Source organism: Periplaneta americana, chromosome 7, assembly GCF_040183065.1.
Source record: "Periplaneta americana isolate PAMFEO1 chromosome 7, P.americana_PAMFEO1_priV1, whole genome shotgun sequence".
Taxonomy (NCBI): domain Eukaryota; kingdom Metazoa; phylum Arthropoda; class Insecta; order Blattodea; family Blattidae; genus Periplaneta; species Periplaneta americana.
This window is the reverse complement of record NC_091123.1, coordinates 169298153-169323084: the sequence shown is the minus strand read 5'-3', so window position 1 is coordinate 169323084 and position 24932 is coordinate 169298153. Positions and strand designations below refer to the sequence as shown.

General features: G+C 34.3%; 1 protein-coding gene across 5 annotated transcripts in view; it reads left to right on the top strand.

Annotated features, from left to right (window-relative positions):
* The window catches only part of Nhe2 (Na[+]/H[+] hydrogen exchanger 2), a 178203-nt gene that overhangs the window by 113604 nt on the left and 39667 nt on the right, over positions 1 to 24932 (top strand). For 4 of the 5 annotated variants that reach the window (XM_069831810.1, XM_069831808.1, XM_069831809.1 and 1 more), the window contains exons 6-12: positions 1532 to 1621; positions 3400 to 3470; positions 4375 to 4614; positions 10792 to 10930; positions 14766 to 14909; positions 16966 to 17035; positions 19564 to 19671. In XM_069831810.1, the coding sequence (XP_069687911.1) occupies positions 1532 to 1621; positions 3400 to 3470; positions 4375 to 4614; positions 10792 to 10930; positions 14766 to 14909; positions 16966 to 17035; positions 19564 to 19671 (862 nt within the window). The remainder of the gene's footprint in view (positions 1 to 1531; positions 1622 to 3399; positions 3471 to 4374; positions 4615 to 10791; positions 10931 to 14765; positions 14910 to 16965; positions 17036 to 19563; positions 19672 to 24932) is intronic. The other variant, XM_069831806.1, reaches the window with a different exon arrangement.

The following is a 24932-nucleotide window of genomic DNA, read 5'->3' as shown; positions in this document are numbered from 1 at the left end:
ATAAACAATTATACTTGCGTCTTAATTACTACCATTATAGGCTCGTTGCATAATGTACTAATATATTATATTATATTATATTATATTATATTATATTATATTATATTATATTATATTATATTATATTATATTATATTATATTATATTATATTTATTAACATTCCATGGTATTCATACATTGTTTCACAGCTAGAATATGGAACAAGTCATAAAACTTAATACTATTATAAAGTCTTAATTTATAGTCACAGTCTAGTTGCAATATATATACAGAAGAGGTTTACATTATAGTCTACTAGTACAACACATAGTTTTAGTATCAATTTCATGAAGCGTTGTTGAATGTCATGGATTCATCTACAGAATAGAAGGCGTGAGAAATTAGGTACTTCTTTAATTTGGCCCTAAATAATCTTATATTCTGAGTTTGATTTTTATATCGATAGGGAGGCTATTAAAAAATTGTACTGCCATATAACGCACTCCTTTTTGATAGCATGATAGACTTGTCGATAGAGTATGAAATTAATCTTTTTTACGCATGTAGCACGTATGGGCGAATCCAAAAATGCATATAGAGTGTTAGTTAGGAGGCCGGAGGAAAAAAAGACCTTTGGAGAGGTCGAGACGTAGATGGGAGGACAATATTAAAATGTATTTGAGGGAGGTGGGATATGATTGTAGAGACTGGATTAATCTTGCTCAGGATAGGGACCAATGGCGGGCTTATGTGAGGGCGGCAATGAACCTGAGGGTTCCTTAAAAGCCATTTGTAAGTAATAATAATAATAATAATAATAATAATAATAATAATAATAATAATAATAATAATAATAACAACATTCATGTTTCCGAGTCCACACCTGTGAAGTAACGGCTAGTGCGTCTGGCCGCGAAACCAGGTAGCCATGGGTTCGATTCCCGGTCGGAGCAAGTTACCTGGTTGAGGTTTTTTTCCGGGGTTTTCCCTCAATCCAATATGAGCAAATGCTGGGTAACTATCGGTGCTAAACTCCGGACTCATTTCACCGGCAGTATCACCTTCATTTCATTCGACGCTAAATAACCTGAAATATTGATACAGCGTCGTAAAATAACCTACTAAAAATGCATGTTTCCGAGTATGGCGTAACTTAAGTCAGTTGGATTCTCTGCAGATTCAGTGATAGTAGGAAGAGATTACGAAATGACTTTCCCTGCTTTGTTTGTGATTGGCATTGGGTTAGTAATACACCTTGCTGGAGATCAACGTAATACCGATAGTTCTCTCAAATGGACGTAGCGCTGGGATTCGTCCTCCTCCTCCAGGATGATGATAATAATAGACCTGTGTAAAGTAAACGTAAACTTGTTACCTGCGTTCTATTATTAATTACAAAACTGTATAGTACATAAGGTAAGCCAGACTTCTCTTGCATCATTCACCAAAAACGATATGTGCTACAATGATACGAAAATAAATTGTAAATAAAAGGCAAGTACAGAACCACTGTTTTGGCTGGCAACTCATCATACTATGATTTTGTTTCAGGGAATTACCATAAAACCTTTAGTCAAGATCCTAAATGTGAAGAGAGCGGAAAAGAGGAAACCAACAATGAATGAAAGAATTCATGAACGGGTGAGTCATTATTCATTATTATTAAGCTGCTCAACTTAATCAGAGCTACATAAGATTAGATTAGATTAGATTAGATTAGAATAGAATAGATTAGATTAGATTAGATTAGATTAGATTAGATTAGATTAGATTAGATTAGATTAGATTAGATTAGATTAGATTAGAGTTTTATTACCATTAGAATTATCAAGCAGTCATGTCATCGTGAGTACATAAGAAAAACTACATAACCTACAATATAATACAAAACAAACTTAATTCTAAGTAAACTTAGCATGCAAAATTACAATTCTTTTAATTAGCCTACTGGTATACATTGAAAGTGAAAAATACTATCAAGGATGGATTACACAAGGTAATATATTATGTTAAAATACAAATTTAATACTAAGTAACACGCAAGATATCGTTCTTAATTTTACAATATTACAGTTATGTAAAATGCTACTGGTGCCATCAGCGAATAGGGATTATAAAGAATGGACACTGAGCGAATTTTCCTGTGTTTTGTTTCTCTGTGCGCCAGCGGCTAGTTCCACTTTCAAGCGCTAGAGGTTAGTGTAATCGAGCATATGCTAAGATAGTAATTGAGTATAGAGTTGAGACACAGGATCCAAACATCGCCTACCTTATTGCATAATCCAGTAACGCTTTGCTTCAAATAAATTCAAGTTAACAGCTTTTCCTTATTTCTCAATGACAAACTAGTAGTAATAATTTTTTTTTATATTTCAGATATAATAAATTTTATTATAAAATAATATAATATATTATAAAATTATGTATCAAATTCGTTTAATATTTGTATATAATAAAATATAGGTATATGGTTTTTACTTCTCATAAGAGTTTTGTTTTTCCATTTTCACTGCTATCAAATCATTACATATTTTAATTGTTGTTGAGGTCAACGTCTCAACTCTCATTATAAAGGAACTCTAGAGTCTAGACATTACAGTTAATGACGGATTTATTATTTTATGGATCCAATTTATTTTATTTGAGTACATAATGTACCTAGATGTATTAATTATGTGTTATATTTCCGCTGTGTCGACTGCTAGCTGGTGTGATGTCAGCGCCAACTGTAGGGAGAAAGCAGAATCTCACGCTGTAGCTGGCTTGAAGGTCATTGAAATCAGTCCGGCTACATCAAAGGTACCGACGAGAAGTGTCCATTCTTTATAATCCCTATTCGCTGGTGCCATTTTCAGTTACCAGCCCATCCAGGAGCATTCAGCTCAACCTTCTGAACACTCTATACATCTGTTGTACACACGGCAATAATAAAACGCATTTCTTCCAATCTCCAGTTGTGTATGGCACTATCCTATTGTCTCCCTGTTTCATCTTCCCATCCTTGATTTCAACTCTGGCCTTCCTGGGACATAAAACAATAAGGACAATATCAAGGAGAGATTGTTAATTACTAAAACTTTAAATTTATATAGTCATTTGTGCCAATAAAATGTTCATCTCTTTTTTTAATTTTTTCATGTTAAGTACTTTGATATTTTATGGAAGTTTATTGCATAAATTGCTGCCTAAGTGAAACCACTCTTTCTAGCACAAGTTACTTTTGTTACTCTGTCCATTTTACACACTCCATTCTCAGTAACAAGAAGTTTAGAAAGATTTATCTATCGGTACTAGAAATTTTATACCAAAGTTTATATCACTTCTTGTGAATACTACTGCAGATTAACGAAAATAAAAACCTTAGACACATACACTGATTGCTGATAATGAAATTAAATTAAATTCTACTGCATTTCCAGTTCATGGATCACATGATGGCAGGAATTGAGGACATCTTGGGTCGTCATGGGAACTATCATGTACGGGACAAGTAAGTAACTTCAAAACTAATTGAAAAGTGTGGGGGTAATATTTCACAATACACATTAGGTTCAATTCTGACGCAGTGGCTTAAGCAGGATTTTGTCGGGGGGGGGGGGGGCAAGTATTAAAATTGTATACAATTTACATTATCAGTATTTTAAATTTTGATTATTATTGTTATTATTATTATTATTATTATTATTATTATTATTATTATTTATGTTACAGTATGTTTATTAATATTATATTATATTCTAATAGAACATATTCATGAATGTCTTACAAAATCTCTGAAACATATTTTTGCACAGCCATCCTATTTTTTAACGAATTTTAACTTCTGTTTAATTTTATATAATAAGAAATGCTTGTGTCATTATTACACTTACACAATATATATATATATATATATATATAGTCAACAGTTATTTGTATATAATAGATAGGCGGTACCGGGTAAGTCTGTCTATAATAAAGATACCGGTAGCATTGTTATAATTCGAATGTTCTGCAGCACCAAACACAGGAATTATATTGAAGGAGGGTTAGGAGGACTATGCCTTGTGTCGATGTAGATTTTGTTACTCTGACAGTGAAAAATTAGAGAAGGAAAACGATTATGGATAAAAAAAATACTCAAATCTAAATATGTCATTTTTTTTAAGTTCAAGAGGAAGGTTGAAAACTGGAACCTCCCCCCCCCCCCCCTTGCATACGCCCTAAATAGATAAGCATAGACGGACCTTGTGTTTAACTTAATAAAGCAGCTTATTGGATTCGCAATATGGCTTTTAAATTTACTTTTAAGCAGTTACCGGTATGGTATTTTCTTAGCAGTGATCCAGGTAATATCTTCATTCGTCTATAAAAAGATGGCATTCTAATTTATAGCCACTGTTATTGATTTATAGATTCAAACGATTTGACAACCGGTTCATCCGTCCATTGCTATTGCGGGACCACCAGGGGGCCGAGCCTAAGATCCTAGAGACATACTCAAAACTAGCAATGAAAGATGCAATGGAATACATGAGAAGGAATGCATCTACCATTGGAAACATTTCTGGAACCGAGTCCATGTCGGCTATCTTCCGCAACTACACAGCAGCTGGTAATATAAATGGAAACTTGAGTGGCACTCTCAATGGAAGGTTAGTGCTACTCCGTATTTTTTAATTATAAACTTGTTAAAAAATTTGAGTCACTTTTTCTGTCAAAATTATCTAGATCATTTGTTAGAGTAACTTACAATGAATTTAACCTTTTCAAGTCCTGACAGGGGCTCAAGAACATCTATCATAAAACATTGTAAATATGGGTGAATATTCTGAAATGGGTAAATGTATGTCCCGGCTGATTTAAGGAGTTTCTTGAAAATGTTAACTGATTACTTTTGCGTTTAATTAACCAACTCTCACATGTTTTAGTTGGAAACAAAGCATAAAAGGATTAATTTTAAAATTTATAATTAGAAAATAACGTCCAAACGTCAAAATGTAACTACGGTCCCTATGTCCCCAACTACATTTTACTCTGTTTTACTAAGGTTTTCTCGGAATGTTTCGATTTGATTTGATTTCCTCGGCCAAGATTATAAAAATAAATAGTTAAAATACTTATGAAAGACAGGAATTGTTGTTTGTTTAATTCTGAAAGGACACAACTTTAACGTAAAGTTTGCCCCCAAAAATTTCGTAACGCCAGTCCCTCGAAATAAAAGAGCTACACAAAAGACAATTTTGCTTCATGTGGTAAATTTTAACGGTTTGTAGTAATGAGAGGTCAACATGGCGCCGGTTAAAAAACTTTTCGTCCATTGTCGTAATTTATTTTATTGAAAAATACAAAAATTATCACTGATGACTGAATGTTATGTTTTCTATTGGTAACACCGGTCCCAGGTGGCATTAAATATAGTTTGTATATATTAAACTTTCGTAGTATATGCAAAACATTACAATGTTTGTCGACTAAAAATCTAACCTCCATGATATTTTTAACGATTTATTTTGTCAGAACTATTGCGGAAATTATACTAATTTGTAACAACTGTCCCTGTAACTTGGGTCCCTTTATTGTGGGACGAGGTTTCATTTAACATGCAATTATTAAATACTTCGAGTATTATTTCATGTGATTGTTTATAGGAAAGAAAAAAAGTCTGATGATGAAAGTAGGAAATGTGAGAGGGAGAAGATACATAGGCAGAGGGCAAATATGACTGAAGAGGAGTTGCAGAAAAAAAGGGACTGTGGCAAAGAATATAAAAAAAAGAAAGAAAATAGCAGATATGACTGATCGTGAAAAAAGAAATGTTTGAAGACAAGTGAAATCTGAAGTACAGAAGTTTAGAAGATACCTTAAACAATGGGCTGTAAGGGAAAGATAACAACAATCCCTTGGTTTTTTTTTTAATTAGAAAATCTCACATAAAAATTTTTTAAGCTCAACTGATACCAGAATCTTCAATAATAGGAGCAAATGTAACCAATGTGAGAAAAAAGTACACAATTTAATATAATATTTTTTTTCCAGTTTTGTTATTCATATTTGCCCATTTCAGAATATTCACCCATATATCAGTACCCCGGTATTTAATTTAATCAAAACATCTAGCCAATACTGAAAAGATATCGTTACTAATGTTACCAACTTCATCATAGAATAAGGTTACCTGACGTCCCCATTTCCCAGGGACAGTTCCCGAACTTTGCTTCTTGTCCCGAATTTTCTGTGTTAATTATTATAATTTTATGAAAATGCTGTTGAATATCTTTGTACCTGGGTTATTCATTCACAACATAAGATAGGCCTATATGTGGAATATATATTGCTGAGATGTCCTCCAGAAAGAAAAAAATTGAAAAGAGAATCCATTATTAATTTTTCTTCCAATATAGGTGTACTTGACCTGCATGAAATAATTTATTATAAAACTTCTTCCTTGAAGACATATATGCGATTTCAGAGAAAATAGCAAAGTGGAATGGAGAAAATGTTGATCTTTGCTCAAAATGGAGTGGATTTTTTTTAATTTTCTCCGAAAAAATTATTTTCTGTGTACAGATACGGAATTAAAAAATGGTCCGAATCTTGGTAGCAGTCCTCCTCCATGTAGGCAACAAGCTTTGCAAGACTGTCCTCAAGTAGCATACATTTAGGCATTCTTGTTTACTGCACATGCACAATGGTTGTATGTGGGACTTAGTAAAATTAGGTGGCCCAAATTTTGTCTCTGGTTCTGTACAACTCCAAAAGTTGATCGAAATATCTCTGCATCTTCCTGGAAGTAATGTTCACTGAAGAAATTTTTTTCTTCTGTGAACATGATGTGGAGATCCAAAAAATTCATGAGTTTAGAAACTGTTCGAGCCATGCTTGCTATGTTAAGCAACTTCAACATAACCAGTCAGGAATTTGCTGCAAAAAATGGTATCCATAGAAGATCTGCTTAAAAAAATTCACTCTTCCGAAAAGACCAGTAGCTTAAGTAGTAGTTAAGTAGAATAAATATATTTGGTGTGTAAATAGAATGAGTATTTTAATTCTTAAATGTGTGTAAAAACAATACTTAAAACGTATTTTTTTGTCTAAACATATAAGTCTATCATAAGACATCCGAGAGTGATTGTAGTCGGAAAATGTGCTTGTTATTCTATTTATTCGCTAATACAGAGGGTTGTACTGATAGTCATGAGCAACACATTGCTATAATTTCAATTTCAACAATGTAACAAAAACGATTATATGATCATAATCTACAGACTTTACAGTCTTCAGGAAGACTTCTGAACTACCACAGACACTTACTACTGACATCATAACTTCAGTTTTGAAACGCTCTTGCCAAATTCTGAGTCATCATATTCACTCTGTTTAATTTATTTTTCTTCACTTTATAATTCATATATGTTTATTTTAATTTTCTGTCAACAAATTTATGTAAACATTTAATATTGTAAAATTCATGTAGGAGAGTATACTGAGTCCTTCTGGGCTACCTCCAATGGGAGGCAGTTAACAATAAATAAAATTGACATATTGTGACATCATTAACTTTTATCATTTGACCACAGGCAATGTTTGCAAAGTAATTGACAATGCTGGTTCGTTTTCACTGCATGCTCTTATTAAATACCTTGTTAAAGAAGAAAAATCAGCTGCTGAAATTCATCTCAAACTTCAGCGTGCATACGGAGATGTGTGCATGGACGCCAGCAGTGTTAGGAGATGGGTGAAATATTTCGAAGATGGGAACACGAGCATCCAAGATGAGTCTCGTAGCAGTCGCCCTAGAATTGCCTCCACGGAACACAACAATGAAAGAGTTGATGAGTTCTAGGATGCATTTTGGTTGAATTTCTTGAACGTGGACAGACCGTAAATGCTGTCCGCTGTATTCAGACAGTTTTGAAGCTCCGTCATGCATTGCATGAGAAATGCCCTGGAAAGATCATCCTGCAACATGATAACACGTGGCCTCACACTGATCGTGTCACCATGGAGAAAATCAGAACATTTGGGTGGGAAACTCTTCCGTAATCTCCCTACAGTCTCGACGTGGCACCCTCTGACTACCATCTTTCCGGTTCTGTGAAGGAGCAGCTGCGAGGCCAATGCTACAAGGACATCCGAGAAGCAGTGCGTGGGTGTCTTCGGAAAGATGAAACGGACTTGACAGCAAGGGAATTTTCAAACGTACAGAACGGCGGGAAAAATGTGTGCAAAGAAATGAAGACTATGTTGAAAAGTGACAGAAGAGTCTGTAGATTAAGATGATGCACCTGGTTTGCCTAAAAAATAAAAATTAAGATTTATAACAATGGGTTGCTCATGACTTTCAGTATGACCCTCGTATTTTGACTAAAAATTTCTCGACTTGTACAAGATTGCAGTAGAATGACGTTTGTTACAACTTTCTTGTGGCAAAAGTGCACTGAAGGTTGTAATGCAAATCATGTATCATTAAATTTCGGACCCTGGATCCAGAGTGGAATAGGGTCCCATATCTGAGCAGCCACTTCAGCTGAAAAAGGATTAAGAGAAAAAATTAGTCCAAATCACTTCAGATCATTTTCTGAAGTACCGAGATATATTGGTTGGTTCTTATAACTATTTCAATTTTATTTTGTATATAGTAGTTTACATGTAACTTACACTTTCTAGATTCTGGTACCGGTATGTTACTATTTAAGATCTTTATATTATTAACTCTACTCTGAACATCATTCAGATATGAAATAACTTCACAATGCTGCAATTCAGGTGAGAGAATTTTTTTCTTTCAGCACATTACAAAATCCGCAGAAGGTAGTTTGCTGAAAATATAAAATATACGTGTCTTTTTTTGTATTCTGTGTAATCCTTTTGTATGCAAACCAATGAGTTTGCTCACATAAACGTATATGGAATTTTATTGACGTTTAAAATTATTAATTCTGCAAAAGTTCAAAAATAGGAAAACATTTTTGTATCTCTCTTATAATATTTCTTCTTTACACTATACAGTGAAATGTCACTATTACGAACTCCGCAATTACGAATTTTTCAGAATAACGAAATAATTTTTTAATTCCAGCCATTTTACTATTAATTTACATGTTAAAAATGTTCAGTTTAAAGAACATATAAGTAATGAACTAGCCTAATCAGTTTAACGTAATAATAATTCATCCCGCTACAAAAAAATGTTATTTTAACGAAATTGGGCGTAATAAGCAGTTAAAAATTACTTAAAATAAATTCGAAAGAAAATAAAATAAACGAATCGATAAGCATCGGTCATCCTTGGTTTCAGTGAGTTTTCTGAATGCATTTCCATAGGCACGATTGTTGTGGTTTTAATTTATATTAAATGAAACTGTTTATAAAATCGAACTTTCGAAGGCAGTTTGTTCCTAAATGTTGTTGAGGGAAGAAGTAAAGAGGCAGGTATGGCAGAAAAGAAGCAGTTTTCAGCTAGACGAGAAAAGAAAAGTTATTGAAGAAGTAGACAAAGGAGAGAAGAAAAGCGAAGTGAAGCCTATTGTAAAATATGCAAGAATAATTATTCAGTTTTCAAATATGCATAATTATCATTATGGTCCCGATTTTTATTTGAAGTTGCAATATAATATGGATATACAATATAACTTAACCCAGGTACAGTATCTGGGTGAATTTTTATTACTGTACTGCCAGTATAGGAAATTAAAAACAAACACTGAAAATACCTTAGTTTTGTAGTGTGGAGTAGTAGAAACTCGATGTGATCACTGGGAGAGCCGTGGTCCCACCCAACCCGTCCTAAATAGGTTCCTTACTTATATAGGAAAATCGTCGTACTTGAGGGAAGAAGGCGGCCATATTCCGTCGTTGTGACGTTATTTGAGGTGGAGTGGGAGAATGATTGCAGTGTCGCCAACTGTGGTAACCATTCATATTATCTTGCACACCTAACAAAACCTAATCTAACGTCCACACCTGTGGACCGCGAAACCAGGTGGCCCGAGTTCGATTCTCGGTCGGGGCAAGTTACCTGGTTGAGGTTTTTTCCGGAGTTTTCCCTCAACCCAATATGAGCAAATGCTGGTAACTTTCGGTGTTGGACGCCGGATTCATTTCACCAGCATTATCACCTTCATCTCATTCAGACGCTAAATAACCAGAGATGTTGATAAAGCGTCGTAAAATAACCTACTACCTAATCTAACCTAACCTAACCTAACCTAACGTGCTACATACCTATTGTAACATTCCTAACGTTTAGCACACCTGTTGTAACATTCCTCACAGTTTCATTTCGTTTGGCATCCCTGCTACGCCTCTGCTGGAACTCAAGAGTCATCTAGTGGAAGTGAAGTGAAACTGCTATTCTGTTAATAACGTTTCCGAAGTTGTTTCTGTGTTATCTGCAAGAATTATTGTGTCATTGTAGTGATAATTGCATTTATATTGTACAATAAAAATTTAAATGTGTCGCGGCTGAGATAAAAGTGTTCTAAATTGATTTCCAGCGCTACAATCCCAGTTATAAACGTGTGAATATTCGTTAGGAGCCCGTTGGAAGTGGCAGTAGAGTAATTAAAATGGACCCAGTATCTGTTATTTCATAATACGGGACGCAAATTTAATCAATTTTCGGTTTAATGAAATTTTACTATAACGAAAATAATTACAGTACCCCCTCGAGTTCGTTATACTGGCATTTCACTGTATTATGAACTTAATAGAGATCTCCAGTGAGGGCGGGGGGGGGGGAATGAAATGAGTTTGAATGTTGGTTGAGATGAGGAAATTTTATATGTAGAGAAATCACTTAAAAAAGAATATGGACTGTATGCTTGCAGCACTAGTTTCAGCCAATTGGATTCGAGTACGTGGAACATAGATATGCAGGAACTGGAGTACAACCCGTCCAAAAAGGACTTGACAGATGCCAAGATCCATCATCTTCTTGCAGAGGAACTGTGTAAACCTTATCGCAGGGTAAGATAAAAAATGCTATTTTTTTATGAGACCAGTAAGACGAGACTACATGACACAACACATCAACAACCACTGATCGAAATGACTTTTAAAAATTATTGCTTATTTTGTTTTCAAGAGTTTGTTATATAATTAAGCCAGATCGACTCGTGATTTTTAATCTCGTCCCAATTCTGTTGTCAACTCATCTTCCGGGGATAAAAGAAGGCTGATGCATGGTGCTGATCATATCACTTTCTTTCAAAGTATAAATCCAGAAAATGTGGAAGCTCTCTATTTCCCTGTACATCTCAGTGACGTGTATAAGGATGCTTAACTTCACAGTGATGAAGTGTTCAAGTTATTAGAGATTGAGTTTAAACAATAGCAAAACTTTTAAATATAAGTTAAAGAAATATGTCCTGATCAAGCATATTTTAATTTTTTAACTTAAATGTTTCGTTTTTAAATAAATATGCCCTGATCAAGCATATTTTCATTTTGTTTACCTTAACTGTTTCGTTTTTAATCTGAAGTTGATATCAGTTACTTTCAATCTACAAAGAAATATGGGTTAGAAATGTTACGCTTTGTTCCTGCAGTTATTAATTTTTATCCATGTGATTGAAATGCAGCGCATTCTTGCAGGGCATTCTTATGCAGTTTATTTTTAACGTGCTATGCTAACTGCTTCTTTTTGTTTTCCAAATTGCTTTCCTTCTACAAGAATACCGAGGTTTACACAATAGAAAATGCGCCTCTGATTGGACACCCAATCGTAAGTGGAAAACCAAAATGTCTTCTGACATTGATCTTAAAACACAAACTCAATTAGAAGTTAATAATAAATTAGGTAAAATCCATCTATTTGCTGTAAGGAACGAGCAAAAATAATATTTTCCAGAAAAAAAATATTTAAAAATTATTTACATTTTAAAGCAGATACCATACATGGTAACAGATTCTTTTACTTTACTGCTTGTACACTTTTGAAAATGAATAGCTAATTCCATTTTGTTAAGGTTTCAGTAATTTGACTAGTGTATTACTGAAATCGTGTGGTCATGATTTATTATGCGCTTTTATTATTATAATATAAGTATCTTTCTTTAATTACGAATGTACCCATGCATTTTAATCTCTGATGGATGGTTGATGGTGGTGGTATTAGCACAGTCTACTATATACAGTCACGAAGCTCGAGTTTTAAGGGTGCTAGAAACAATAGACTGTGACGGTACTATTTTGCATTGCCTGTAATGAGGCGATATTAGCGATCCTAGTGGTGAGCAACTTCCTAATGTTTGCATATTTACTACATATTGAGCTTCGCGACTGTATATACTAGACTGTGGTATTAGGTTAGTTTGTATATTCAGATTTATTGAAAAGCTTTATTTGATTATTCTTTTGTAGCTGATATGAGGATATTTATTGATAGGTTAATAACTTAAGATATTGGGAACTTGATAGTTATGTTATTACATTTGATGATTGTCTTTAATTTATGTTGTTTGTGCTTATGCTTATATTTCTTTTATTTCTGTTTTTTTAATGTGCGATCATTTTACTTGTAGTGTACTTCTTTTATTTAGAGAAGAACAGATATTTTATGTATTATCTCTGATTTTTATAAAATAGAAGAAATTAAATAAACACCTTAAGCTTAAATACAGGGAATCTTTTATGTAATCTGACTGTGGATTGAGTTATGTGCTTAGTGAATAACCAGAAAAAGCAGAGAATAACCTCACATTATCAGAAGATGTTCGTACAATAATAAATTATATATTTATTGCTAGAACAAAGATACATATTTTTTATATAAAAAATTCTCTCTAGCACCTTCAGAAAGAGTACATATTCGAGTTCTGGGAGTATTCCACAAAATTTTAACATAAATATTTTATTAATCAGCAGAATAAAAAGTAAAAAAAGAAAAATAAGAACACAGATACGGTATCACAATAATTGGAACTTTATATTTTCTCTCTAAACAGTAATTTTTAATTGATTTTTTTAAAATAAGGAGCATTAGCAAATTGTAAGTTTGGGAATTCAGCTGTTATCTTGTTATAAAGCCTTGGACCGAAGTTGCTACTGTGATTATAAGCTACAGTTGTGGTACATTTAGGTTATGTCAAGCATAGGTTGTCTGAGCTTTTAGTTTTATATTTGTGTGAATACAAACCGGAATTAAATATATTTCAGTTTTTGTGTATGAAATTCAATAAGACATTGTTATAAATTTTATGGCTATCAAATATAGTAGAACTTGGTTATAATGACATCCAAGGGACCTTAAAAATTACGTTGTTATAAACGAGTGTCGTGGTAACCAAGATTCACATTATCAATCTACTGAGCTGGAAAATGAAAAATACTGTAACAAACTTAATTAGATTTATTTTAGATTTATGTATTAACTTTTAAGCCTACCATGAACATAATAAAATACACGTAGGCCTACAATTATAAATATAGTATTTTGTATTAAAACAGTTTGTTCAGTACTCACCAAACTACTTTACTTAGGAGTGAAATAATCAGTCATTTTACTCTTTTGTCTCGTACTTGCCCAATACACACTTTCTAAATTACGTTCTATGTTCATAATTTCAGTTGCAATTTCACTGCCCCCTTCCTAGCTTCATAGAACATGGTCATAATTCTAATGACTTCTAAAGCGTCACTGAATCCTTTTAGTGCCCATACTGCTTCAAAATGCGTGCACTTAGTGAAAACTTCCTGTCGAAATTGACCTAATACTGCATGAATTCGGGCAGGTTACAATGGGCTGGGGAATCCGCCTGCATTCCAGAGGTCTATGACAGAAGGAGACTGTAAAGAATTTGTCAGGGTCAGATTTCAACAAAATATTTCTTAAAATACTTTGGTTCTTAGAAAATCTTATTCCAAACTGAGGTTGAAAATGACGTTATATGCGAGGTAGACACATATACGTTTGTCGTATTAAGCAAGCTAGAAAAGCATATGTCTTATGGGGAATTAATTGGGACCACAGAATATTTGACGTTATAGGTGAGGTGTCGCACAAAACGAGGTCGCTATAACCAAGTTCTACTGTACCAGTACTTTAAATTCAAAATACAACAGTTCTGAGGGATAATCAAAAGGTTTATTAAAACATATTTTTAGGACAGCAGCCCACTAGAGGATCTGTGATTCACCCTGGGTTTTTCCCAATACTTACAACTCCCTCACTGAATCTGTCAAAGATCACTTCTCGTTCAGCCTACCTAAAAAATTCCCTACACAAAATAAACATCACAGATAACCTATAAATACAGTAGGGATTATATTGGATTAGATTAAATTAAATTGGACTCTATTAGATTTTATTTCATTTAATTACATTAGATTGAACTACAGTACATTATGCAGCAAAAGAGGTCAATAATTGAAGACTTCCCCGGAATAAGGATGTAGGTAACCAACAAAACTATAATTAATGATTTAGGAGAAAGGGAAATAGTTTCAAGGACATATTTTACTAAGCCTGTATTTGCTAGCAAAAGCATTTATCTAATCAAGGATGCAAGTTTTGCTGTTGAATGCAATAATTTATTGTTACAAATTCATTCACCTAAGACACACATTTCAATAATTTGATGTTACCTACATCTTTTTCCAGGAAGGTCTTCGATTGATCTCTTAAGATACTGGTACTGTATTACTCTATGTTTTACAATCTAGCTTATTTAGCAAACGTTATAATGCTGTTAAGCTATGAGTATAAAATAAAATAAAAGTTTTATAGAGTAGATATAAAATTCTCTTAGTTGCAACATTAGAAAATACAAATGTATTTATTAATGATTATAATGTTTTTAAGCACCGGAGGTTGAGCTACAGCCGACATGCAGTCAATGACCGGGACCTCTCTACACAGCCTGTCAACTATCGCATGCACATGAACATCAGGCGTATGGTTGGAGAGAGAAAGCACCACCATAAAAGAAGCAAAAGACTCGGGAAGGTATGCTATATCAGTACAGTATTATTAATGCCATGTCCCAAAGCTCAAGTCTATACTACGCACTATAGTCACGACACTGTTATTCCCGGCGTGACTCCTCCTCTTTGCTTACGTCTTAGGAAGTGAAAGCTCTATAAAGTCTAGGTAGATAGTATCGTTCGCCATTTTTGTTCTTTCGTTGCCGAGCTTTCATACGAGGAATCTATTTGCCACACCATTAAACATTATCATGTCACAGCTCCTATGATAATAAATCAAACACACTGTAATTCCGCAAATAATTGAGTGGAAAATAACGTCTTCGTGTGCTTTCTGCGAACGCCAACGAAAGAGCCAAAATGGCGGGCGATTATATTAAGTATTTATCGAGCCTTAAGAAATGAATAGGGGAGAGTCGGGTAGTATCGGACAGTGCGTTTCTTTCATCTACCACCATATGGTAGTACCTGAATGACATGGTTACGTTTCTCTATGCGACATCACAGAAACGTAACCATGTCAATCAGGTACTATCATCGTGTGGTAGATGAAAGAAACTCACTGTCCGATATTCCCCTATGTCCGATACTACCCGACTCTCCCCTAACGTCTTCATCAGCGAATCACAAGAGGCACACTGTTAAATACAGCCGACCTGCAATGCAATTGGCTGCCGGAAATTAGAGCGACGGGACTATAAATCCAGCTTGGCTTTGGGAAATATAGATTCTAAGTACCAGTTAAGTCGATTTGAAATAATTATTTTTGTAATTACACTAGTAAGTGATATTGATCTATGACTGGGAATATCTTGAGAGGGTTTACCCTTCTTCAACATCAAATATTAGATTTTACTATAATAATTCATGGATGTATAGGGCCTACATGAGAATTTCACTTTTGTTTCCAGGACAAAACTATCATAGTGGGTTTGGTGTAAGCAAGCGAATTTGTTTTACATATGTATATAATCGAATTTTACCTAAATATGTAACCTGATTTTTAAATGTTCGTACATTTAAGGGGTTAGGTACCTCTTACAGCAGTAAAATTTTGGAAATATTCAACATTTTCTTCCTCCATTACTGTATTTTGTATAATAATGAAAATTAGTATGTCTAAAACACTGTCCTTCTGCTATATGAAAAAAATATTTTTACAATTTAAAAAAAATATATATTTACATTTTTGTTTTCAAAATTCAGTTCACTGTGCAGTGATGAAGTGTTTCCCACATAACTCAAAAACTATCCAACATTCTGAATAATTTCGAGGGAAAAATTGTTCCGGGGCCGGGCATCGAACCCGGGACCTTTGGTTTAACGTACCAACGTTCTACCAACTGAGCTACCCGGGAACTCTACCCGACACTGATCAAATTTTTCCCTCTATATCCACAGACCTCAAAGTAGGCTGACAACTTCGAGTGCACACTAACTCCGTGTGACTTAAATTGTAGTTTTCTGTTAACGAACAGTGACGTGTATTCTGTGATGATATATTTTATGTGTATTTATGCATGTCATATCTACAATATCATGCAAGATCACTTCTCTACCTTTGATAGATTGTCTGATAAAAAATAAATTCATTTACAAAATGGTCAAATTTCAGTACTTTTTTTTAACACAAAATAAAAAAATATATATTATTTATTGAGGAATGTAGTTGAAAGAGCATAATATTGTAAACATGAGTTTCAGCAATAAAATAAAAGAGAGAGAACATGAAAAAGTTTGTGAGTTATGAGGTAAACGCTTCATCATTGCACAGTAAACTGCCATCATTATGAATTTTGAAAAAAAAAAATATATATATATAATTTTTTTTAAATCGTAAAAATATTTTTTTCATATAGCAGAAGGACAGTGTTTTACACGTATACTAGTTTTCATTATTGTACAAGATACAATAATGGAGGAAAAAAATGTTGAATATATCCAAAACTTTTACTGCTGCAAGCTATACCTAACCCCTTAAAGTATTTTATTTATATTTAATAGTCATAGTAATTAGGTACTATAGCTATAAATTGTGATTATTAAACATTAATTTGTATTCATTTTCTTTCTGCCAGGATGGGAAGCAAAACCACGTTAGCTTCCCAGGAATTACACAAAATGGTTCAGCAAAACAGTTTTCCCATGGTGAGTAATCTGTAGTTTGTGATATTTATAGTACCTGTAAGGCGCACACACACAAATAAACAATTGATGGTCCCTACATGAACTATCTGCTAGTATTACCTTGTGTGCTTAGTTATAGAGGAAGGAGTATTTACGAAATTAAGGAATTATACATAAACTGAACTTTGATATGAAGGTTTGGCATTTCGGTTCCAGTAACTAAAAATGCATTTTAAAAGAATATTCTGGTAATTTTTCTCAGCCAATATATATTAAAGTCAACCTCATGACAGACCAAATCGACCAAGAGGATGGCAAGAGATTAAGGCTTCCTTCCACTTTTACAAACAATCGGCATTTAATGGCAGTAGGGATCAGCCAGTATGTCTTTATTATAAAACTTACCGGTATACTTAATTACCACTTCATACTGCAATTTATTAATTGTGTGCACTTCTTTTAAATTGGTCATTAAATTGAACCAAATTATGTTTACTTTATACTGGCAGCCGGGTAGCTCAGTTGGTAGAGCAACTGGCTACGGACTGGAAGGTCCGGGGTTCGATCCCAGGTGGTGACAGGATTTTTTCTCGTTGCCAAACTTTCAGAACGGCCCCGAGGTTCACTCAGCCTCCTATAAAATTGAGTACCGGGTCTTTCCCGGGGGTAAAAGGCGGTCAGAGCGTGGTGCCGACCACACCACCTCATTCTAGTGCTGAGGTCATGGAAAGCATGGGGCTCTACCTCCATGCCCCCCAAGTGCCTTCATGGCATGTTACGGGGATACCTTTTTTTTTTTATACTGGCAGCTACAACATGATGTTATAAACAGATTATAAAATAATTTATTTTCATTCTTGAAAGTAAACAACTTGAATAATACAAAGCAAAAGTTGTCTGTTGCTGTTTAAATGCACCCTTTCCACTAGTTAATTATTATGTTGTCGGTGTATAAATGAAGCCAGTTTTGTGGAGGGTACTTCATTATTTCAGTGTTTACTTCTGATTTCAGTATTTCTTCTGTTAAATTTAGACTATACTCTACCCGTATATTTATATTTGGCTGCAAAAGGGTATCTGTCGGATACAGGGGGGGAGAGCCATTAATCCTTCCCATTGAAGGCTTTAAGGAACCAACCTGGACAAATACCCAATGTCCCATCCCTACCTTCCCGTGGTGCAGCTGTTAGTAAGCATAATTTTACAAGCTGAACTAAAGGGAGGGGCTACTCATCCATGAGCACTGGTCAGCTTGAAGAGTTAATGACTGAATTTGGTATAATTTTCCTCTATTCAATACCTAATTCCCTCTTTACCCTTTCCTACCCAGTTCTCTGACTGAACTCTTACTTTCTTCGACCCCGACAGTATTAGAGCATTCGAGGCCTAGGGGTTCATTTCCTTTTCCTTCCTCCTCTTTCTACTTTTCTGTTCCTAGTGCTGACCTGCTATGGCACTAAAATCGTCCTCCAGTGGCTTAAGGAGGGAAAGCTGGTGATCAACAAGATCTCCCAGCTAGGTCCAATGGACCCGTCGACCAACAGCAGGTGTGGTCCTCCAGACATTCTGGGGGTTGTGTGTGAATGAAGTAGCCACCAAAACGTTAAAATATGGTGTTCACTTAAATCGGCTACAACTTGCCATTTTCACTCCAAGTCCCCTAACTGCCCATTGTGCAACTCAAACCAAGAAATGGATTCGGAACACCTCAAAATCTGTGCTTCATTGGCTGACCATGATAATATCTTTGAAAAATTTTGGAGTGCAAGAGGTCAAATGACTTTATTGTCAAACGCCTGGCATTAGAAAACAACAACATATTTAATAGAGTTAAAGGGTTTGGTTTAATTTGTAAGTTTTGTTTTAAATTCAGGATATTGATTTTCTGTTTTAATTCTTGAACCATGGATATGAAACTTTTTTGAGTTTTCAATCTACAGAGAGGACTGTATGAATGCCAATTGTTTCCTGGTAATCTGATAAGTTTTTCATATTGAATCAGTGCTTTTTCTTCTATTGTCATATTGATGCTGTTAATATTAGTGAGGAATCTCATAGATCTATTGGAGTTGTTTTGGAGATTAAATTCAGCTGAAAAACATGCGCATTAGATTCGAGTAAATATGGTATTGGTAATTTTAAATAACAGTAGTAGCTAATGGTTGAATACTTGATTTGTCCCCTTATTTACCATTGTTGTTCTTTAATGTATTTTTATTTTACAATGTCATAATTTTTAGCTTATCGAAATTAAATTTCAGATTTTAGATAGGTTTGAGAGGTAAAATAGAGTAGCGTAGTACTTTGGTCTCCCTCCAAACAGAATTATAAATGCCAATATATCAGCAATAATTGAAATATTTTATTTTTTTAATATGCAGCTGTATCCTTAATTTTGTAAGTTTTCTTTCTTTAAGTTTACATTTTGTGCAGATGTTTCTTAGCGAAAAATTAATGATACTTTATATAAGGACCATCAATGTAATGTGTTGAATGTTTGAATGTTTCACGTAGAAAAATGTATTGCATCATATGTTCAACCTCTTCAGATTATATCAATGAGGTCCTCCAGGAGTCGGAGAACGATGGTGATGGCACCAAGTCCGCTAGCAAGGAAGACTGGGACAGTGCCATCACCTTCACTGCCAAGACTTCGCGTAAGTTCTCATGTATTGTTGCTGTCGCCTGCTTGTCTTGCCTCATAAACACATTTCATATTCTTTTTCCTTAATGACATGCTTGAAAACTAATGGCCTTCTGTGGTGATCACAGCAGGTGTAAATATAGCTTTGGAGTGGGTTTTATAGTTTGGATACAGGGTTTCTTGTTTATAATTAGACTAACCTTTTCACCTAGAGGAAACAAAATAAAACAGATTTTAGTATAGTTTATGTAGCAAACAGAAATTACTAATGGTAAAGGATCGGTAGAACAGAGAAAAATTCTCTCCGGTGCCGGGAATCTAACCCAGGTTTCCAGCTTTACTTGCCGGCGGTTTATCCACTAAGCCACACCGGATTCAAGTTCTGATGCCGGATTGAATCCTTCTATTTGAGGAGCATCGTTTCAAATCGTATTAAGTCCACTGGTGGACAAAATTGAGTTTGATACATTTTCGTATAGTTTCAGATGTGCTCTTTCACGCTGTGAACTCTGATTGTATCAAATCGTATTTGCTAACAGTGTAAATGATTGCTTAAAACTAGCGGTTGTTTCAAATCGTATTCAGTCCTTTATAGTGTCTGTTTCATATCGTATTATGTCCAATATCCATGTTATAGAATTGGTATAAATGAAATTAATTAATTACTTTCTTATGTTAGTTATACTTACAATCTGGCCCACTTTTTTTCGACAATGCTACACATTCAATACGGACAGCACAGTCTTTTTCTCGTGATCTGTATGTAAAGGAAGTTGTTTCCAGTTTGGAACAAGAAACTACTGTAGGTGACAGTTCAGGACGACGCTGAAAGAAGCAAAAGCAAGCAAACCATACACATAAACTGAAATCTGAGGCAAGGTACGTAAAGAATAGATTTTAATGAAGAATGCAGGGATTATGAGACCCACTACAAACATTTATAACACCCCGGTAATATTTTAATGAATATAGAAATCCTATAATTTTCATTTAATTTAATACAATACTAAGTCAACATTCAAATCTTCAGGTCTTCACCTCATTCTTATGCATCAGGGTATTTACCAATTCATAGGCATGGGGTTGATGTCAGAGAAGGGAAATGGGCTGAAACCTACCCTCGAATTTTTTAAATGTAAAATTACTGTTTCATTTTGTTCTATGACCTATAGTAACTTATGGCAGAAAGGAATAGTTTTAAAAAAAGGCTGCTTATTTCAATTGTGTGAATCTTTAGATTTCTATGGTAACATTATCGATGCAGTTACTATGGTAACTGGCAATGAGGATGATGGTAGTATGGCTACTTGTGGCTGCTTAGAAGAAGAAGTATGATTCGAAAAAATGTGAAAAAGAATCAAACACCATGAATCCAGCCGGATGGATGTTATGAACACTCTGTAGGCCTACATAAAATTTGTTTAATGTATATATTTATTTTTTTATTAATAAAATAATGTTTTATTTAATAATAACAATAATAATAATGGTTTTTATGCATTCGTTTATCTCGTTAAAGACATTCGACAGCAGGAAGAAGTTATGAACACTCTGTATATCAAAATGTTTAATGCGGAAATTGTAATTTTATATTAACAAATAATGTTATTCTTTAATGATAACAATAATGATTGGTTATTTTATGTATTTGCTTCATTAAGAATTTTTAATTACGAACATTTGTACAATTATTGGATCAAAACGTATTATGTCCAACACAAATTGAAGAACACAATTGAAAAGTGATTTAATTTTTTCAAGTTCCTTGAAGTACGCCTCAAGCATAATAACTTCACTTTTTTCATTTTGTGAAAAATTACCCGGATTAGGAGTAATCAGTTTTTCGTTATACCTGTAAAATTTTGTTTTTTGGACATAATATGATTTGAAACGATGCTCCTCATTTTAAGTTTTACCTACTGTGTTCCCCTTTGTTGGCCTACCCTCGTGTACCGTGTCACAGTATGTGTGACAGTGGACACAGTGTTCAACCACAAGTACAGAGGCGCACTCATTACGAGTGATTAAGCGGCCGGGATTCGACGGAACTGAAATTACTGCACTGAAACTCCATATGTACTTCAGTACGTCATAATAATAGAAATTACTAAGTTTCATTATAAAAAAGAATACCCTGTATTAAAATGTTATTCAATAATTATATGTTACTAGTTTATCTGTTTAAATAGGGGAAAGCTTTTTATGTTTGTTGTTCTTAATGTTTTCTTATAAAATAACCTGTGAATAAGTTTTGCTACGTAACTATAGTTTTCTTCAGGAATATACTAAACATATTTTATTAAACAATGTTGTATAATCTAGATTGTGGCACTGCTATTAGTGTGCGTAATGTTATTAATAACACCACGTCCGATGCATTCAGGTGACGAAGACAATTAAGAGCGGTACTTCAAGGGTTTGGACTCATCCCCTGTGGTAACTAGGATGCCAGGTTATACCTCATACTGGGTTTGGGCATGCATTTGTGCACGTGGTTCACACCCCATGTGAAACTGTGGAACCCAGGAACAAGCTTTCGTCCCACTAACAATGTTGAAAGGAATGTGAACCTTTCCTTACAGTCAACATCCTTTGTTTCATATATAGATTTATGTTACTACACGATATACTGCACTATCTACAGAAAGCCTACATGTGATATGCATTATTCTTTATTGGTTAGGCCTGATTTACTAACTTTACAAATGTGTGATGTTTTACGTCAATTGGAAAGCTGCTGAAATAATCTTCAACTCAAATCTTCATTCAAAGAGGAAAATAAAACCGTGTAAAAGCTATACAAACATTAAACATCCATGTAGTTACGACTGAAACAATAATAATTTATTATGTTCGCGTAGCATATGGACTTTATTTGGAAATATTGTGTGTATATATATAGCAGGTCTTTCGCAGCAAACCCAGCATTCTCTAAACTGTCCTATTTTCTGCCTTTCTCTTAGTCTCCGCATATGATCCATATACAGGGCATATCAAAAGTCCGGTAACACTTTCAATATTTTATTACACAAAAACTACTAATGATAGCACTTTCAAACACACGTCAGTTTAAAGTAAAACTCTCAAAGTTAGTTTTACACCTTACAGAGATTCAATGTGTCTTCCCATACCCTTTTCAACATAGCCTCTGTGACCGTGGCGGCAGCTTCTCGAATTCTAGTTTTTAGTTCCTCTAAATCACGTGGCAAAGGCGGTACAAACACACGGTCCTTTAGATACCCTTCTTCTTCATTGAGGCTACTGTGACTGGACATGTTGGAGCAATGGTTGAACCTCAACTTAGACAAGATCTCGATGACGATTTCATCTTTCAGCAAGATGGGGCTCCGCCACATTTCCACAATGCAGTTCATGCTTACCTGAATACGGAGATGTCTGATCATTGGATAGGACGTGCTGGAGTAAGGGACAGATGTTTCATGACATGGACACCAAGGTCACCCGATATGACTGCACGTGACTTTTTTCTGTGGGGGTATCTAAAGGACCGTGTGTTTGTACCACCTCTGCCACGTGATTTAGAGGAACTAAAAACCAGAATTTGAGAAGCTGCCACCATGGTCACAGAGGATATGTTGAAAAGGGTATGGAAAGAATTTGATTATCGTTTTGACATCTGCCGAGTCACTCGTGGTTCACACATTGAATCTCTGTAGGATGTAAAACGAACTTTGAGAGTTTGACTTTAAACTGACGTGTGTTTGAAAGTGTTATCATTAGTAGTTTTTGTGTAATAAAATATTGAAAGTGTTACCGGACTTTTGATATGCCCTTATCTTAATGTCGTCTATCATCTGATATCTTCTTCTACCCCGAACTCTTCTCCCGTTTACATTTCCTTCCAGTGCATTCTTCAGTAGGCAGTTTCTTCTCAGCCAGTGACCCAACCAATTTCTTTTCCTTTTCCTGATCAGTTTCAGCATCATTCTTTCTTCACCCACTCTTTCCAACACAGCTTCATAATTTCTTAAGTCCATATTAAGTTTGTTTCTTTCTCGTTGATAACACTGTACTCCTGTATAATATTGATATCGGTACTGGTATTTTTTTCCTGAAACCATTTTTTAGCATTGTGCCTTTTATGATTTACTTTATCTGTGTTCAGTTGTGAATGGGAAAGAGTCAAACTAATCAGGATCTTTCTTTCATTCGCCTGCTTGCCTGTAACATTTATTACATCGTGTGAAATAATTCTTTGCTCTTAATGAATTGACATCTCTGAGGCTTAAAAGAGTTCTTACTGATTTGTGACAAGATTAACTTACCTTATCTAATGTTAGGGACTGCATTATGTTTTTAAGTTATCATTATCGATGTAGCTCAGACAGCTGGAGCATTTTAATAATAATAATAATAATAATAATAATAATAATAATAATAATAATAATAATATTTATTTGTCAGAAACCAATATACAAAGCCTGGACATTACATTGTTAGGTTAGATCAGCGTTTCTCAAACTATGGTCCACGGACCACTTGTGTCCTCGAGGTCTTTGCTTGTAGTCCTTCAAAAAAGACAGAAGAAAAAATAAAATTGAAATGAATTGCGTATTACATTATAGCTGAAAATTTCAGAGATTAGAAATTACACATGGCAATCCCTTTCACTTTTTCTCCCAGTACTGACATTTTATGAAATTTATTACCCTACTCGTCTATCGACTTCCCGCTCTAGTCCCAGCAACAAAAGAAGGATTTAAAGCACTATGAACGTGGCGTTTCTCGCCATCTTTTCCCTGCACTTCTGGTGCTGCACCTGTAACCCAGCCAGGGACCACCGGAATTTATTACAGAGGACCAAAGTACCGAATCTTTTCATGTATTTATGACTTTAAATCTTTCTTATGTGGTACACGCTAGTAGCTATCTATGTCTCTGTTAAATAGTGCCCATTATACATAATGAAAAACTGGCTTATATCGGGATCTTTGAAAAGAAAGGACTGTGATGATACGCTTCATTTAGGCTCTGCTAATAGTTCAGAAGCTGTGTGTGAAGATATTAATATCAATGATTCTAGTGCCATTAAAGAAATATCTAGTCATTCAAATATAGGCCTAGAACAACTGTGTAAGAATCGACAGGCTCATTCATCTCACTAATGTATCAACATTTATTTTTTTTTTTACTTAGTTAATAAGTTAAAGATTATCCAAACTCTAATAGCCTTGAATTATTAAAAATAAAATAAAAAATAAAAAAAATAAATAAATTTTCTTCTATTAACATTAACATAATTTGCTGATACTA